Source organism: Pseudochaenichthys georgianus, chromosome 5 (assembly GCF_902827115.2).
Source record: "Pseudochaenichthys georgianus chromosome 5, fPseGeo1.2, whole genome shotgun sequence".
NCBI classification, from domain to species: Eukaryota; Metazoa; Chordata; class Actinopteri; order Perciformes; family Channichthyidae; genus Pseudochaenichthys; species Pseudochaenichthys georgianus.
In genome coordinates this window covers 25,838,351-25,857,914 of record NC_047507.1, presented here as the reverse complement: position 1 = coordinate 25,857,914, position 19,564 = coordinate 25,838,351, and the positions used below count along the sequence as shown (strand labels likewise).

Genomic DNA, 19,564 nt, shown 5'->3' with positions numbered 1-19,564 from the left:
TCAATTACAGTAGAGTGGACATCAGTGAGACGTTGTTTCGCTCACAACGGCTGTAATCAGCATGCCTCCAAACAGCAATTACTTCTCAACAGCTCTTAACCTTTGATATCACGAGTCTTTTTCTGGCTTCCGGCTAAAAACATATTCACTGTTGTACTGCCGAGATGACTGCCATCACTGAACCAGTCAATGCTCTTTATCTTTAGGATTCCACTAGGATTAGACTGTATTATCAGGAAAATACAGATGAGATTCATAGCAGTAAAATATGTTTGTCGACCAGCACAATGTTAGAAAGGTCTCATTTTGTATTTAACAGAAACTTGTGAGAAAGTTGTATTTGTTGAGAAGGCTAAAGTGACTAACTCAATGCTGTACAAACCAAATATGTTTTCCTGATCAATCGACAATCACATCTTAAAATAATGTTTTGTTTTACTTTATCCATAATCAGACAGCGCCGGTGGATGTTAATGACAGCCACATGGTGTGTTGCATTAATTGAGCTGCCGCAAAGACTTATGGGAAGTCATTAGCACCTTTCATTTTGTTGAAAAAAGCTTTGTAGTACCTTTCCATATTGCATTTAAAGAATTATAACTATTTGATCGAAGCCAAAGCATCATGGGGTTGTTCCATGCCTTCTAACAAATAAGCTGCACCCACCTCTTAAACACATCCAAGAGACACACAATACAATACTTTAATTCCATCCTGCTGGTTGACAGGATATTTGTTACTTAGGTTGTGTGAGGCTAAAATCATTGTAGCACTAACTAGCTTTGGCACTTGCATTATCATTAGCATACTAAGCTAGCATTAGCTAACAAGGAACTCATCGTAGCTTAATATGCTATGCATTTTACCAGTTATCACAACCAATTGTAAAAACTGTCCTCATCAAGCACAGTTTAATTTTAAAATCTTTTATAAAAAAACGTCAATATATAAAGTTACCAAGTCTTTTATCTGTTCCATCTGTTATCCCCTAAACATGTTGACTGGTCCAACTATCAGGAGTTGGGACTCCAAAGTCATACGTTATAAGCAATAAGTGAGGATTACAGGTTACTTGTGATACAAATGTTTTTTTTCTATAATGCCCATTTTTACCTCTGCACTTTGCACTTGCCACCAGTGACAGCAATAAAACAAAGCTCCAGATAAGGATTTTGGAGAAAATGTCTCCATCTTCCGCTATGGGGCCAAATGGTACACCAAGCATATGTTTCAGACTGAATATAACCCATATGCATAAACTATTGAGGATAATTAGCCCTAACTGTCACATCCTAAATGGCAAAATGGTCACAGAACAGCAGTTTTGTTTGAATGTTTTATGTTTTGAAGCTTAACATTTAATTCTAAAAAAACGAGTCAATTAATACAAACCTAAACTTCAAATGTATCTGGGTAATGTTGTCTCCTACTCCAGATATTCATATTTCTCATGAATTAAAGATGATTTCAAGTGGGATAGCTGAAGAGATTATGTCCTCTTTTCCCACTAGCTTTTAATGAACCTCACTTCTCGCATGACTTCTGCTGGATAAGACCAGCAAGCTTTAGACCATTAGTAAGGTTGAGAATTGGGAGGCAGTAGGATATGTGATCTAAAAGCAGCATACAAGCTTAAATTAGGATATGGAGCTGAAGGCAGTTTATATCACAGCTTTCCTCACAGATGGCCTGGTGGAACAGAATACCAGAATGTAGAAGGATTTTGGTTCAGTCGTGCATACGAGTTTGCCATAAAGAAACGAGACCAACTCCTTTAGCAATGTTTTTGAAGCTGTGATGGTTATCTATAAACCAGTTTGGCGAGGCTGCAGCAATGGGACTGACCTTTTGAGAGATAAGAGCGTGGCCTACTTTGTGCCCTACTTTAACGGACTTCCTCCATGCTCATTTGGTTTATGATTACTCTGGTCTTGTGAGCACTTTTTTTTAGGTATTCTGGCTTTTTTTCATAAGTAGAAACAGCCACATACATCATGCCTCTGTCCTTCTGTGTTGCAGAATCAGCACATTTTAGCTGCCTTGCTTTTTCTTAGGAAACCTTTTTTTTCACCTTGACTTTCCTAAGTGACTTTTTAGGCTGAGTATTAAAAAGCAATTCATGTGTACTGCTTTTGACTCAACCTACAGTATGATTTATTGCTACTATTATTTTGCATAATAATGTTTTTTCCTGTGCAGGAAATCCGCTGAAGGCTATAACCGCTTTTGGTTCCATTTAAAGGATGATATTACACAGTTGAATGTTGCTTTTCTTTCCTAGGTGGGCTTTGAATATTCTTTATCATTTCTGCTTTCACTGGTGATTTGTTGTTTATGATGAAACAGCTGCTCAGACAAATTGCTAGTTGGTTAGTCAGTAGGTCTCACACTTTGGCTGCAGCACATGTGTTAGTGTTTGTGTGAACGTGTCTGTCTTCTTGGAAATTGGCAAAACGGGGAGTGGTGATGATACAAAGAGGCACATAGCTTCTAAACCATGGACAGAATTGTGAACTCTTTAGAGGCATCATATGTGTGTGTATGTGTTTGTTTTTTGTTTGTGTGAGAGTGTATGCATGGGTGGATGCATGTGGGTATGTGGTCCCTAACAAGCCTTGTAGCTTTTTGCACAGAATAATTATATTTTGAAAAACAGCAATGGCTCCATGAAAAAAATTAAGTTAAAAGAGCTCCTGTTTACTGTGAAACAAGGTCAACAAAATGTGCTGGTGCAAAAATATTATTCATTTGCAGACTGTGATTAAGTTAAAAGTTAAAACTTGATTTTTCTCTGAAACGGGTCCAGGAATAGCTTCACATTAACTGGGAACATGACGGGAGCCATGCTTCATAAGTTCTTAATATACTTAATGTGTATGTTATCAGTGTTTTTGGAAACTGTGATCTACTTAGGGAACCCATGTGTGTTGGGCTTTGCATTCATGAATGATTTATTCATTTAGAGGCATCAGCTGGTGTTTGGGAGGGAATCTGTTTCGTAGCCGAATGCTGTGGCTGCTCTGTCAGGACTGTAAGAGAATGGATGAATGAAGAAACATTTTAGACAAATACAGTTTTAAATGCAACAATATATCACATTATATGTGTTTGAACTGTAAGAGAGGGAGAGTTTATGAGCTGTAGTTATGACCCATAGCAGGTTTGAGTCATATAGGTTTGTGTTCCAGTATATCAATTCCAGAGATCTCCCTCGACAATTTCTGCTTATTAAATGAACTTTTATGGGATCCTGACCCCAAACTCTGCTGAACAACAATTGCCTAGCAGTGCAACCAGTACAAGCCCAGTGATGAATAATACAGCAATATAAATAGTCATAAATGATAAACATCACTTCAGTAAAGGCCCTGACACACCAAGCCGATTTCGGCCGTCGATAGATGTCGGACCGTTTATGAGCGTCCTGTCGCCCTACTCGGATTGGTGTGTCCCGCACCGTCGTGTGTTTTTGGCCGTGCCGACAATCGGCAGCGGAGGCTGTCGGCAAAAGAAATCACTCTGATTGGCTGTTCAGCTTAGCGAATCAGTGCATGAGAAACGAAACGGAAGTGAGGTACGCAAACAGACGATTCGGCACACAAAGACGGCTATTTTTCATTTTCATCTCACCTGGATGCAAGAATCATACGATTATAAGTCGCTATGTGAAACAGTCTGTGATGGACGAGAGTGAAAATTGAACGCACACGCTATTTGTTGTTTGTATCACACAGTCTGTCTTCCGGTTGCCTCTTTTGAATGACAAATACACACTACCGCCACGCCTGCTGGTAAGGAGAGTTATTGCCACTCACACATGCGCAGTTCGTACGTGCTACTTGGCCGTCGGCTGAAGTCTTTGGGGTGTGTTCCAGTCATGGATGTATAATAAGAACTGGATACAGCGTGGGAGGCGGTGCCTCGCTCATTCCTATGAGAGTTGCTGATTGGCGCATGAAGACAAAATGGCCCAACTTTTGAGAGAGCGAAACTTCACGAAAGTATTCATATAATCTGTTCTTATTGTGCATCCATGGGTAAAGGTAGAACTCATGTAGTATTGCACACGTCACATGAACTTGCCGGGCGGCGCGGCCCCGTGGGTTAGATCCGCGTTCATAATGCCGAGGAAAATAACTCTCAGAATAACGTTATTAGCACATTTTACAACTTGAGGACCGAATGATTTTAATAAGGGCTATACAAATGATCATACTGGGTAGTTTATTTAGTTTAAAAAAAAGTATCCAACGATTTACAGACATCTCTTTCCCAATGTTAGTCAATGGGAAAAAGTCTTTCCGGCCCAGCAATTGATACGGAAGTGTAGTACCGCCGTTTGGCCACAACGAATATTTTCCTCAGAGTCCGGCACACTCCCTGGGGGCTTGGTTCCAGTGCGAATTTTTGACCAAGACGCAGGAGACGTGAGGCGACACAACAGTCGGGTCTGTCGGGACGTGTTCTTTGGTGTCAGTTTGGTGTGTCAGGGCCTTTAGACGCTTGACTGAACAAGGTTGTCGTATTTGGCGAATAAATGTAGCATCAATTTCTTCCCATCATCCTCACATCACTGAAATTAGGCAAATGTGAAGTGAGGGTGCGTAAATTGGAGTTGAGAGGAGACCAGCATGTATGAGTCTCGAGATAGCAAACATGTAATCCCCTCATCTAACTGTGGATCTTCGTTTCCCTGATGCTCTAAATGCCATCTTTCGAATCCACCTGCCACCATCGTCCCTCAGGGATCTGGGTGAAATTAAGTACACATTATCTGTTTGACACCTAATGTACAGTATGTGAGAAAAATAAATACATGTAGGTCTACTGCTTTTTGCCTTACTTTTTACAAAATTATTTTTACATTTTTATAAAAAAATGGAAATTAAAAAAATGGAAATACAAAGGTGGGAGTAGCCTTAGTCAGTCAATTGTAAAAGTAACATACATTGAGTCATAAGCCATCAAACTAAAAGCTCACAATAGTTTCTGATTATCATTAAGATTTTAGTAGCAAACAGAGGCTTGTGTATTTGTTGCGGCTATCGTCTCTCACGAGGAAGATATTTAACCCAGAACTGTCAAAGTGAATAGAGGAGACTGCCAGCATTCATCAGAAGTCCATCAAAGTGATGTTCAGGAGTCTCACTTTTGAGCATAACTGCTGCCTACAGGATGCTGGAAGTCACATAGTGTTGGTAGTGCGGAGAGAAAATGTAGTCTACATCATCACGTTATTCTAAATGCTGTGCATGTGTTGCATACTTATCGTAGTAATCACGTCACATACTTATTTAACCCCAACCAGGATTTTGTTCCTCAACCTAACCAAGGTGTGTTGTCCTACACTAATCAAGTAGCTTTCTTTTTCAAATATAATGGTCACATGTTTACCATCATGCATGCATGCACAATAGAAACTAAAACTGCCCTTGATGGCACTTAAGTACAAGGTTATCCAATGCAATGCAATTGCATTGATCCAAATGTGTATTTGTTTAAACTCTGATACGTACTAGCATGTGTGATGCAAGATGCAGGCAAGATGTAACTCTAAAAGGGAAAGAGAGGCACAGAGCCAAATCGGAAACCTTTTGTTCTTAAAATCACAAAAGTCAAGTTGTTAGTTTGATCAGGCTCTTTAATTGAGGAGGAAAAAAGCATTTAGAGAATTAAAGATGAAAAAGACTGGAAGTAAGTGGTGAGCAACCATGTCTTGGCCAGCACATCACACATTCTGCTCAAAGGTAATGAGGAGCCGAGACTCCGGCTGAACAGATGGTCTCCAAGCTCGCCTTTGAGTTTTTTTAGCACTGCTGATTCAGCCAACTGGAACTCTGTCATATTAAACTGTTCTCATTTTATCTTGTCTTTGGTAAGACAGGGTCATTATTTGGAGGGAATACTCAGTTTAGAAGCCAACAGCCATCCTACACTTTCAAGGTTAAAAAAAGAGTTGTGATAATTATTTTATGGGTGCAATTATGACATGGCTGGAGGGATTGTGTTTGTTTCAGAAGCTGTCTGAACCTCTGTGACCAGCCAATACAGTTATGTGAAATCTGTTGACATAATACATTTAATTAAAGTCAATGTTACAGGCATTCTAATTTTGTCTGGATGCCATCCTGGCTGCATTTTATCACTCTGGTCACTCCTTTGTGTCTTTTTTTCAAATTGACTGACTGAGTGTCCAACTCTCTTTTGATTGCCTTTCTGTCACTCTGCACAGCCAACAATCAATCTGTTGCTGTGGACTCTTTTTTGAGGATTAAAACATAGCAGTTTGTTGCTCCTCTGGCAGGCTAACTGCTGACTGATCAGTGTTACCTTCGCCAGTAGACAGATTGAAAGTAGGCTCACAAAGGATCTCTTCTTCACAGATGACAAGCTTTTTATTTTCCTCTATGGATTTTTCTGCATATTTTGACAGACAATGCACAGAAGAATCAATAGCAGAAAATAAAGATAGATAGAAAAATTCAATCTCCTGACAAAATGTCGTTCTCACAATTTGAAAGTCATAGTTTGATGAATGTTTTGTTTCTTTTTTCACAGTGTTTGACAAGAAATAAAAAAGAAAGGGGGTTATTATATATTGTATATCAATGCAGGCTTATTTTACACCTTTAGTGTTGCAAGTTCTGTAATAATATAGGCCTATGCTTCTTTTTTCAGATGATGGTAAGCTGTCATTTGAAGAGTTCAATGCTTATTTTGCGGATGGGATCCTGACTACTGAGGAACTACAGGAGCTTTTCTATTCCATAGATGGCCGAAAAACAAAGTGAGTTTTAAATTGCAATCCCTAATGGTGAAAATGTAGTGATGTATTAACTGGTGCCTTTCACAGTTAGAAATAAGCCTTACAAAAACTAAACAGCAAGTGTTTGAAGCTTAAAGGCACAGCTAATGTGTTCCTTTCAAGTAATCAGTCACAGGCTAAATGTCTCACAGCTGGAGGGAGGTCTTCTGTAAAAATAAGCCCTGCAGCAAAACTCAAGCAGGCTGAATGAATGTTTATCCCCTTCCTTTGGACATAAAACACTCTGGAATATAGCAGCCACTTCAAAACCTACTCCCCCAAAATTGCAATCAGAGGAATCAGCCTGAGGGTCGCTGCTGAAATCACTGATCTGCAGAGAATTTTTAAATCACTGCAGCCACAGTGGTAAAGACCATTTCTCCCCTGGTGTGGTAAATGTGTTTTGGATCCCATATGGTAATAGTTTTAAGTTTGATCCTTCCATTTTTCCTTATTATCTTTGGCGGATAAGGGATTTGTATTAAGGAGACATTGGCAACCTCTTTCTGACTACACACTTCTTTACATTGAGAAGAATTGATTAATTTACTTCATAAGATGTTTTTCTGTTGTGAACCTAACAAATTAGAGTTAGCGTGGTAACTGGCTACAACAACTACTCAGTTCTTCCATCACTGTGTGATAAATTGCTCCTGGACATGCTGTAACGCAGGGATTGTCACTGATGTGACACCAGCCCTCAGACCTGTCCCACTACGCTCCAAGCTTTGAGTTGGCATGAATGTATCTCTGATGTCTCATTAAAGGGCTTGCTTGTTCTGAATAACGGTGCTGTCAGAAATATCGCTTTTGAAACAAAACCCATGTTCTTATGTTGATGATGATCAAATTCACAAAGCACAGATAGTATTCCCTCTCAGCTTAAAACAAAGAAAAATATAAATAAATAATGTTTTTGTCATTGTAATGACCTATTGTCTCTACTGTTTTTCCCACACACGCTGTGTGAGCTTTCTAATAACACCAGCCATTACGCAACTTCATTTGTGGTGTGCAGCTGGCAGTGAAAATGACCTGAAATATGTCATTAAAGCAACAAGGGAACTTTTCATATCTTAATAATGATGCCGCCTTTACCAAGCTGAGAACAATTTAACACCCAATATAATAATTTGTGCCGGGACAGTTAAACAAAGGAATATTGATTCAAATGTGTTTACAACGGTGGAGTAAGGAAAGAAACACAACTGTTTTAACTTGTTTTTCTATCTTGAAAAAGCTATACTGTATTGTTCATGTAGATTGCAAAGCACTATCCAAGCAGAACTAATATGAATGCTTGTGTTGTGCTTATTATACGCCTACGTTTTACAAATATGTTTAACACATCTTATCTGTGCTGTCTGATCTTGCAGAATTAGAGAGCAGCGTGACTTTGACTTTCCCCAATTAACTTTCTCAATACATTTGCCATTTATCTCCTCTTATGTTATGCCCTGCAGCAATCTGGAAACGGACAAGCTATCAGGTTGGTGCATTGTCTGATTTAATTTACTTTCATTTGAGTAGAACTGCTGTATTTAAAGGGGACCTATCATGCAAAATGCACTTTGTGATGTCTTTTATACATACATATGTGTCCCCGGTGCGTCGGGGAACTCACGCAGCGTCAGAAAATAAAACCCTCTCTCTTTTCCTCCGTACCCAAATCTTTTAAAAACGGGTGTACAACGAGCGGATACAGATTTCCATCCGCTGTGACGTCGGTGGACCCACAGAAAGTTGCTATCAGAAACAATGCCTGACGTGTTTTGGACGTAATCTTGTCTTTGTTTACATTAGCAAGCCTCGCTAACACTCAGAGCTAACCTGTACTGAAGAGCACATGTGTTTAAAAAGCAGGAAATAAAAAAAAAGAACTCACCATGTGATAAACCTGCAAGAGAAAAAGCATTTGAGCTCCATACTGTTTCAGAAATAATCTTTGACGTGGTTTGAATTTAACTTATCTCTAGTAGAATTCTGATCAGGCATTAGCTCCGCCTCCTCTTATTTATTTCAAGCTAAGGACCCAAAATCTGCGTTTCTCTAACAAGGCTTCAAAAGAGGGGTTTGAGCAATATGAGGCAAGGCTACAATGGGTGATCTGTTTGGTATTTTGAAAAAAAAACTTCACAGACATGTTTTGTATAGGTATGGCCCTACAATATATTTTTCAAATATAGCATAGGTCCACTTTAAGATAAACCAACATCAGAGATCGTCTTATTTGTGTATCCATATTCTTAAGGATTTAGTAGCACGGAAAATCTTTGCAGCAATAGTTTGACATTTTGGTTTCACTATTCTCCTCCAACTCTCCATAAGAAAGACAATATGGGGATTTTCCAAAATGTCTTACTATTCCTTAACTCCTCTCTGTTCTTTAGATTTTGCTTAGTGAAAGAAATATTATAATGTGCTAGAACCAACAACACAACCAACATTCATCTGAGACACTGATATAATCTGTCAGTATGAAGAAAAAAACATGGCACGGATCTATTGCCCTATTTTTGAATCATCTTAAAAATGCATGTGTGACAAATGGCCTCAATAAAGTGATGAAATAGGGCATGGACCTGTAAATAACATTAGTACCCAGAATAAAACGTCTGCATCATTTATTGAGCCGTACTCCCACCTGTCGAGTACGGCTGTGCTGAGGTGGTTTTCCCCCGGAGATGTCGCGAAGAGACGGAGCGGTTCCACCTGTTGCTGCCTGCGATCTGCGATCTACGGAGGCCTGCTCCCACCTGTAGAGTACGGCTGTACTGAGGAGGTTTTTTACCCTGGAGTCGTCGCGGAGAGACGGATTGGCTCCACGCTTCGGGCTTGGCCTGCTTCCACCGGGCGTGTGCTGCTGTGCGGAGTAGGATTTTACCACGGCTGGGGCCTGCTTTCCACCTGTCCTGGTTCTGCTGTTGCAGAGGCCTGCTCCCACCTGTCGTGTGCTGCGGTGTCGTGTGCTGCTTGCTGAGGAGACCTTTCACCCTGGGGATACCACGGAGGGACCAGAGCGCTTCCACGCTGCTGCTTTCGCCTGTCCTTTGCTGCTGTGCTGATTTGCTCCAGGAACATCGCGGATACTGTGTGCTGGTCTTGGAAAATGGCCCATATCGGGATTCTGCTGTGCCTGTTAACTGTTTTGGACTATGAGAAGATCTCTAGTCATTCTGAGAAGTCTACTGGATTCAGGTCTGTTCTGCCATCCGCAGTGGGCATCCCCTGCAAAGGTTCGGATGTGTTACACAAACAATTACCGGTTGCTCGACAAAATATGTTTGTCTTTTTTGTTTTCCTGCGATGATGGTTCTTCAGGACTGCTTCTTAAGCTCAAATCACACTCTCGCAGACTTTTACGGTGATTCTAAAGTAGATGACAATGTATGTGTGTCGTTTAAGAGGAAAAGATGCCTGTTTTTTTTTTGCTATTACTGTCAGGAAATGTACAACCTAACCCTGGTCCACCCTGTAGTAGTAGTCAGATCGCTACTCCTGCTGATTTTAAATCTAGGTCTGGGTTGGGTCTCATCCACTTGAATGTGTTAGGTAAACTAGATTTTGTCCGCATTTGGGCAAGCTCGACTGACGCTGACGTCATTGTTTTATCAGAAACATGGATAAATAAATCTATTTTGGCCTCTGACATTGCCTTAAATGGTTATAAATGTGTATCGTTCAGACCGGCCTAATAAAGGTGGTGGCTGTGAGCCTCTCCGCTCACACAGGGTTCAAATATGGACGGAAAGAGCAGGTTCGTGTAACACAGGCGTTTATTAGCTCCAAACAAAAGTATCCACGGGTCTCCAACGTCTCCAACTCAGGCCGGGATCCCGCCGGCCGCAAGCTGACTCTCTCTCTCCCCCCCCCCCCCCCTCCTCCGCTGAGCGAGAGAGGAAATCAGCCACGACCTGTGGATCACCTTGAAGTTGAAAGGCTGTAACGCCAGATACCGCTAATTTGTTGCTTTTAATGACCTCTGGTCCCAACTCATCTCTCTCAATCACCGTGGTGGCCAGAGAAACAGACGCCACCTCCCTCCACACTTTCAGGAGGTTAAGGTGGTAAATCTGTGTTGCTCCCCCCCCTGTCAGAACGCACCACCTCATAATCTACGTCCCCCACTCGTCGTGTGACCACGAGAGGTCCTTGCCATTTGGCGAGTAGTTTAGAGCTAGAGGATGGGAGTAATACAAGCACTTTATCTCCCGGTGAAAATTGTCTCAGTTTCGACCCTCTGTTGTACAGGCGCTGCTGACGTTCCTGAGCATGGAGCAAATTCTCCCGTGATATCTGCCCCAGTGAGTGGAGTTTTGCTCGCAGGTCCATAATGTACTGTATTTCGTTTTTACTGGTGCTTGGACCCTCCTCCCAGTTTTCCTTAACTAGGTCCAAAACACCCCGGGGCTTCCTACCAAATAACAGCTCAAAGTGAGAAAATCCCCTGGAGGACTGGGGCACCTCCCGCACTGCAAACAGAGGATCTAGCCATTTATCCCAATTACGACTATCTTCGTGAACGAACTTACGAACCATGTTCTTTAGTGTTTTGTTAAACCGTTCCACCAGGCCGTCGGTCTGCGGATGGTAAACACTAGTCCGTATTGAATGGACACCCAGTAGTTCATACAGCTCGCGTAGTGTGCGTGACAAACTGTGTGCCCTGGTCAGTCAGGATCTCTTTCGGGATCCCGACTCGGGAGATAATGTGAAACAGTGCCTGCGCGACACTCTTTGCAGAGATATTACGCAGCGGCACTGCTTCGAGATATCGAGTTGCATAATCCACTAGGACTAGTACAAAGCGGTATCCCCGTGCACTCCGGTCTAATGGCCCGATGAGGTCCATACCAACTCTCTCAAAAGGCACCTCAATCAATGGTAACGGGCGCAAAGGCGCTCTGGGGATGGCCGGCGGGTTAACCAGCTGACATTCACGGCAAGATGCACACCACCGCTTCACATCTGCGTGAATGCCCGGTGTTTAGAGTTCTAGGCGAGGCCCCGATTAATTTATTCCGGTAAATTACTCTGACCTCACTAATTGACCCGACCGAAGTTACTGAGTCTATGTAAGTTTACTGCTTGGCTCAGATCCACCAAACGTCAGCAAGATCTCACCTCTATTAACTCCCCGAAGAACCAGGTTCAATTAACTGCTGTTTTCATTTCAGACAACTCTTTTTAATCTGTTTAAGCGATCCCGAAGGATTTTGGTATCAGTAAATGGGGTGTGTTCCTACCTAAACATGTGTGTGTGGCAGGGTGCAATCTTACCTTTGAAGCAGGAGAGGAGAGCACAGGTGTCCTTTAAGTTGTCCCAGTCCAAAAGGTGGGATCAGTTTATTTGAAGAAAAATAGGTCCAAACTAATACAGGGTTTTTTCCTTCTCTCTTTACAACATTATAATTATACTAAACAACACACACAAATGATGCTGTGATCATGTTCACATATGAAACTTTAATTCACAGTCTTACATTTATTACCAAAATGTTTCCCGTTACCTGGACAATTCAGTTGTGACATTCTCTCATACAAAGACTGGTGATAATAAAAACCCATTCAAAATCCCGCAATGATTCGGAGGGATTTCCTCACGTGGCAGGTATCACTAAACCATCAAATCCCGCAATGATTCGGAGGGATTTCCTCACGTGGCAGGTATCACTAAACCATCAAATCCCGCAATGATTCGGAGGGATTTCCTCACGTGGCAGGTATCACTAAACCATCAAATCCCGCAATGATTCGGAGGGATTTCCTCACGTGGCAGGTATCACTAAACCATCAAATCCCGCAATGATTCGGAGGGATTTCCTCACGTGGCAGGTATCACTAAACCATCAAATCCCGCAATGATTCGGAGGGATTTCCTCACGTGGCAGGTATCACTAAACCATCAAATCCCGCAATGATTCGGAGGGATTTCCTCACGTGGCAGGTATCACTAAACCATCAAATCCCGCAATGATTCGGAGGGATTTCCTCACGTGGCAGGTATCACTAAACCATCAAATCCCGCAATGATTCGGAGGGATTTCCTCACGTGGCAGGTATCACTAAACCCTCAAAAAAACCTCTTCCATAAAATCATTCCATGCAGCATTCAAATCAATTCACTCAGCATTCAAAGCAATTCACTCAGCATTCAAAGCAATTCACTCATTCAAAGCAATTCCCTCATCATTCCAACTAAGAAATGCAAGAGATATTCACCCAGTTTGAGAGAACCTTACCGAGAGCTATTAACCCAGCTCTGAAGCTCTCACCCCGTAGCTTTATGCTCTGCAACAGGGGAGAAATGGTTTTCAAAAACACCTCCTTTATGCCCATATTTGTAAAACTAGGCCTGACCTCTAATGTAAAGGGTTTTGCAAAAATAATCTTAGGCTATGACATCACCATTTATTAAAGGCCTCAGTGTTTCTCCTTAGGGCAAGAACCCCCCCCTTCCCTGTGTATTCCTGTGAGAAAATAAAAAGGAGAAGAAACTGCCCTCTTCCTTATCAGTGACCCTCATAAATCATAGATTAAACAGATTAAACCTTTTTCATTCTGGGTTTATACAAGAATATGATTGTTATATTTGATTATAACTAACTTTCGTTTTAAGTTTTCAACCTGTTATGGAAATCACAACACCCACTTTTCAAAACGCAAAGTTATAAAAATAGCAACATATAAAATCGTAAAAGTATACTTGATTATAACTAACTTTCGTTTTAAGTATTCAACCTGTTATGGAAATCACAACACCGGCCAATACAATCGGGCCATTATCCGGTGTAGTGATTTGTCGTACCCTAGGTGACCTGACATGGGGTTATAATGAGCCGCCTGGAAAACCATTTCCCGACGGCTTTTTGGCACCAACAACTGGGTATTTATCTCTCCTGTCTGTGTGTCACGGCTTACACGATACAGCCTGTCCCTAACCACCGTAAAGTGTGGGTGAGTGTGTGCTGCGTTTGGGTGTAGCTGGGAGCCATCAATACTCACCACCTGGCCGAAGGCGTGCTGAAGGGTCTCGTCCCTCGACTGTTCGAGGGGGAAATCCTCCACGGGAAACACCAGCGGGTCCAGAGGGACCTCCGCGGCCCCCTCCGTGTCAGTTTCCCCCTCGACGTCGTCAGCCGCCTCCGACTCTCCACTAAACACAGCACACAATTCACATTTCCCTGCCGTCCGTGAACGCACCCCCATAGCCCCCGCTAGCTTAGCAAACCCCGGCCAATTCGTTCCCAAAATCAGGGGGTGCGTAAGGCGAGTGCTAACTCCAGCCCTGACTCTATGCTTTTTCCCCTTATAAGAAATTTCCAGCGTCACCTCCGGGTACTGGTGAATATCCCCATGCACACACCTCACCTTCACCCACGATGCTTCAATCAATGCCCCAGGCCGAACCAAGCGCTGATGGATCATCGTCTGATTACAGCCCGTGTCCATCAGAGCCTGGTGTGTACCCCCCTGTATACATACCGGCATACGGTACGTCCCTTCCAAATCGGGGGAGGCAACTGGCGGTCCCGCAACCCGAACCGCTGTCCGACCTCCATGAGAGGACACTCCCGTCGGAAGTGGCCGGGCTGCCCGCACCGCCAGCAATCCTGCCCTGACGTCTGAGGAGCCCCCGTGGTGCCGGACGACCAGAAGCATAGGCCGGACCCTGGGGAGAGATAAAAACAGGAGGGTAAGGTAGGGCTTGGGGGGAAAGTGTCGGGGTTGGGGCCGTGTGGTGGTGGGGAGGGAAGGGCAGCTGCTCCCGGAAACCTCCTCCTCGGGGCTGGGACGGGTCGGCCCGCTGAAACGGCTGGTGGTCGGGGCTCCTCTTTCATGCTCCGCCGGGGAAGCGAGAGGTGGTCCTCCGCGAGGACAACGGCTGCTTCCAGGTTGGCGGGGCGATGGCACTGGGGCGATGGCACTGGACCCAATTTGCCGTCGAAGATGGCAGGCCGGCGATTAACTGCTCCAGCGCCACCTGCCCGACGACTTCCTCAGCGGAGCGCACCGCCGGCTGGAGCCAACGGCTCGCTGCATCCAGGAGCCGCTGCGCGTAGGAGAAGGGCCGGTCAGCGTCCTCGAAGGGGAGGGCCTGGAACCGGCGGCGATGTCCCTCTGGCGTGCTGCCAAGCCGGTCCAGTATGGCCTTCCTCAGATGCCGGTACACATGCCGAGAGGCTGCTGGCAGGCTGTGGGCGGCTAGCTGCACACCTCCAGATAGCAGAGGAAATAGCCGCGCTGCCCACTCCTCCTCCGGCCACCCGCACGCCGCCGCTGTGCCCTCAAAGATGTCCAGGTATGCCTCCGGATCATCCTCTGCTGTCAATTTCTGGAGGGCAATTGAAGGCGGTCGGGCCGGGTTGGTAGCGGGATCGGCCTCCCGAGCAGTCGGACACTGCAGCAGCTCCCGTAGGAGAGCCCGGTCCTCACGCTGGCTCGAGGCGATCCCGAGCAGAGCCTCGCTCTGCTGTCGCTGCAATGCTGTGGTGGTCTCCTGCATGTGAGCGAGACGTTGGAGGGCCTGCCCCAGCGGGGTTTCTCCTTCCGCCATGATGTTCCTGTTCAGGCGCCACTGTGAGCCTCTCCGCTCACACAGGGTTAAAATATGGACGGAAAGAGCAGGTTCGTGTAACACAGGCATTTATTAGCTCCAAACTAAAGTATCCACGGGTCTCCAACGTTGCCCGTGTGGCAACCTTCACAGGTCCGTTTGCCACCTTCCAGGATCCCGCCTACTGCAAAACAGCCCAGAACCAGGTTACGACATGCTTTTATTCCGGCACTGATTACCTGATTCCGATCAGCTGTCTGGCCTCCGGCCGAGCCACTCCCTTCACTCCAGCAGCCGGCGCCCTAACCACACCCCGCTGCCACAGTGGCGTTGCCATTTATGTTAAGAATAAGTTCAGTGTAACCACATTAGTTTCCAAATCTATCAGTAAGCAATTCGAATGTTTAGCCTTAAATATAGAAGTGGCAAAGGGGCAACAGGTCATGGTGGTGGGCCGTTACAGACCCCCCTCAGCTGTCAAGGACTCCTTGTCTTCGCTAGCAAATATTTTATCGCAACTAGACTACAATGAAATAGTGCTAATGTCAGGTCTTTGGCAGGTAAAACATTTTTAATCAATGATTTTATCACTGAGCACAATCTCGATTTTATGTTTTTAACGGAAACATGGATTGAACAAAATAACAGTGCAGCTGTTCTTATCGAATCAACCCCTCCCAACTTTAGTTTTATGAGTCAGGAAAGAATGCAAAAGAAAGTTGGTGGAGTTGCTATTTTGTACAATGATTCCCTTCAATGCAGGAAGACATCTTATGGGAACTTTGCTTCTTTTGAATATGTGGCCCTTCAGCTGAAATGCTCCTCTCGAGCTCTGTTCCTAAATATCTATAGACCACCCAAATACTGTGCAAGCTTTTTTGATGACTTTACTGAACTGCTGTCTATTGTGTGTATTGACTTTGACCATCTAGTCATTGTTGGTGATTTTAACATCCATGTTGACAACCCCCAGGACAGAGGGGCTAAAGAACTGTTTTGTGTTCTTGATAACTATGGACTGACTCAGCATGTGACGGAGCCCACGCACAATAAGGGGCACACTCTGGACTTAATTATCTCAAAGGGTCTGAATATCTCTGAGGTTGTGGTGACTGATGTTGCACTCTCTGATCATTCCTGTGTTTTCTTTGAGAGCTCTATTTCTGTTCACAAAAATGTTCAAACGAGGTAACCACAAAGCGATATTTATCTGAAAATACTAGGGAAATGTTTACTCAGAATTTTTCTTCCACACTTGCCCCTGCTAACATCTCAGTAAATGAGCTAGTAGATCATTTTAATTCAAAAAATTAAAATGTTATAGATGCCATTGCTCCGACTAAGGTAAAGGAAGTGACTGGGAAGAAAATATCTCCATGGAGAAAGGCCATGACCGTGAAAACGGAAAAAAAAGAATATTGAAAAGCTGAACGCAGGTGGCGAAAAACAAATCTCCAGGTGCACTTTGAAATCTATAAAGAGAGACTTGGCCTTTATAATTTGGAATTGAAATTTGCCCGACAGTCTTTCTTCTCTGATATCATTGCCAAAAACAACGCACGTGCCTTGTTCGCTACCGTCGACAGACTAACTAACCCCCCAGTGTCAGTAGCCTCTGAATTTCTATCCACCAGTGCAATGATTTTGCCTCCTTCTTCACTGACAAAATTCAGAAAATCAGACAAGTAGTCAGTGCCTCTGCATCAGGTACAGCACATTTTTGTCTCTGTGTCCACCTAAAATAAATTCAAACACCATGACACAATTCCATCAGATTAATGATAAAAACCTAAATGACATTATACAACTTCTGAAATCCTCCTCCTGCTGCCTTGATATTATTCCAACAGGGTTTTTCAAAGATGTTTTTCCTTGCATGGCCTCAGATCTACTTCATATAGTAAACAAGTCTCTTCACTCAGGTGTTTTTCCACAGGCCCTGAAAACTGCAGTCATTAAACCGCTCTTAAAAAAGCATAATCTAGACGCTTCAGTAATGAACAATTACAGGCCCATATCAAACCTCCCATTTCTAGGTAAAATCATTGAAAAAGTAGTCTTTCAACAGTTGAGTAATTTCTTGCATTTAAATAGCTGTTTGGATGTGTTCCAGTCAGGATTTCGTCCAAACCACAGCACTGAGACTGCTCTTGTAAAGGTCTTCAATGACATCCACTTAAACACAGACAGTGGCAGAACTTCAGTGTAAGTATTATTAGATCTCAGTGCTGCGTTTGACACTGTTGACCACAGCATATTACTAGACCGACTAGAAAACTGGGTGGGACTTTCGGTAACAGTGATAGATCCTAAGAAACCGGCTGGCCCGGACAACGTAGAACCTTTCTTTTTAAAGATAGCTGCAGATTGTATTGCTCCACCTCTCACTACTCTTTTTAACCTCCCCCTCAGCACAAATGCAATTCCAAAAGTATGGAAGTCAGCTTATGTCTTGCCTTTACTAAAAGGAGGAGAGGCAACTATTTTAAATAACTATAGGCCAATCTCTAAATGATCATTTCTGGCGAAGGTGCTCGAACGCCTAGTGAGTGAATAAGTAAAGGAGTTTTTATGTAAGAATGATATCCTGTCTAAACATCAGTCAGGCTTTAGAAAGCAACATAGCACCATCACTGCGACAATGAAAGTGGCGAATGATGTGGCGAGTATTTTAGATAATAAGCAGAGTTGTGCAGCTCTATTTATTGACCTTTCCAAAGCGTTTGATACCGTCGATCATCGCATCTTAAAGCAGAGGCTACTCAGTATTGGCATATCCAGCCATGCAGTGGGGTGGTTTGTGAACTACCTCTCTGAAAGGTCCCAATGTGTTCACTTTGATGGGCTGTCTTCTGAGTGGTTAAACATTACTAATGGTGTTCCTCAAGGTTCTGTTTTGGGTCCACTTTTATTCTCCATATATAATAATACCTTGCATTTATTATAGCGCTTTTCCAGTGCTCAAAGTTGCAAGAAAAAGTATGTGAACCCTTTGGAATTACCTGGATTTCTGCATAAGTTGGTCATAAAATGTGTTCTGATCTTCATCTAAGTCACAACAATAGACAAAACAATGGTCTGCTTAAACTAATACCACACAAACAATGATATGTTTTCATTGAACACACCATGTAAACATTCACAGTGCAGGGTGGAAAAAGTATGTGAACCCCTAGGCTAAAGACTTCTTCAAGAGCTAATTGGAGTCAGGAGTCAGCCAACCTGGAGTCCAATCAATGAGACGAGATTGGAGGTGTTGGTTAAAGCTGCCCTGCCCTATAAAAAATACACCAGTTTTGAATTTGCTATTCTTAAGAAGCATTGCCAAATGTGAACCATGCCTCGCACAAAAGAGCTCTCAGAAAACCTACGATTAAGAATTGTTGACTTGCATAAAGCTGGAAAGGGTTACAAAAGTATCTCTGAAAGCCTTGATGTTCATCAGTCCACGGTAAGACAAATTGTCTATAAATGGAGAAAGTTCAGCACTGTTGCTACTCTCCCTAGGAGTGGCCGTCCTGTAAAGATGACTGCAAGAGCAAAATGCTCAATGAGGTGAAGAAGAATCCTAGAGTGTCAGCAGAGACTTAAAGAAATCTCTGGCACATGCTAACATCTCTGTTGACGAATGTACGATACGTAAAACACTGAACAAGAATGGAGTTCATGGGAGGACACCACGGAGGAAGCCACTGCTGTCCAGAAAAAACATTGCTGCACGTTTGAAGTTTGCAAAAGAGCACCTGGATGTTCCACAGCACTACTGGCAAAATATTCTGTGGACAGATGAAACCAAAGTTGAGTTGTTTGGAAGGAACACACAACGCTATGTGTGGAGAATCCAAAGGGTTTTCTTGCAACTGTATCAACAGTTTAGGTGAAAATGTGGATGAAGCTACTTTACATTTTTATCCGGACGATACCGTGATGTATTGTGCAGGTCCCTCCATTAAGGAGGCTGTTGTTAAATTACAGGCTGTTTTTAACATTATTCAGACTCAGCTCGCTGAGCTTAAGCTTCTTTTAAATGTTGATAAAACCAAGGTAATGCTATTTTCAAAAGCTAAAAAGACACCAGAGCCTGTTTTAGATATTGTTACAATGCAAGGACAAGTACTTGAAGTGGTTACCTGTTATAAATACCTAGGTATCTGGCTTGATGATTGTCTCACTTTTAAACTTCATGTCAATAAGCTGCTTAA

At 43.2% G+C, this 19,564-nt stretch overlaps 1 protein-coding gene across 1 annotated transcript in view; it reads left to right on the top strand.

Annotated features, from left to right (window-relative positions):
• necab3 (N-terminal EF-hand calcium binding protein 3) overlaps positions 1-19,564 on the top strand; it is a 47,816-nt gene that overhangs the window by 11,785 nt on the left and 16,467 nt on the right. Inside the window, exons 3-4 of the mRNA XM_034083800.2 lie at positions 6,679-6,787; positions 8,269-8,294. Coding sequence (XP_033939691.1) covers positions 6,679-6,787; positions 8,269-8,294 — 135 coding nt within the window. The remainder of the gene's footprint in view (positions 1-6,678; positions 6,788-8,268; positions 8,295-19,564) is intronic.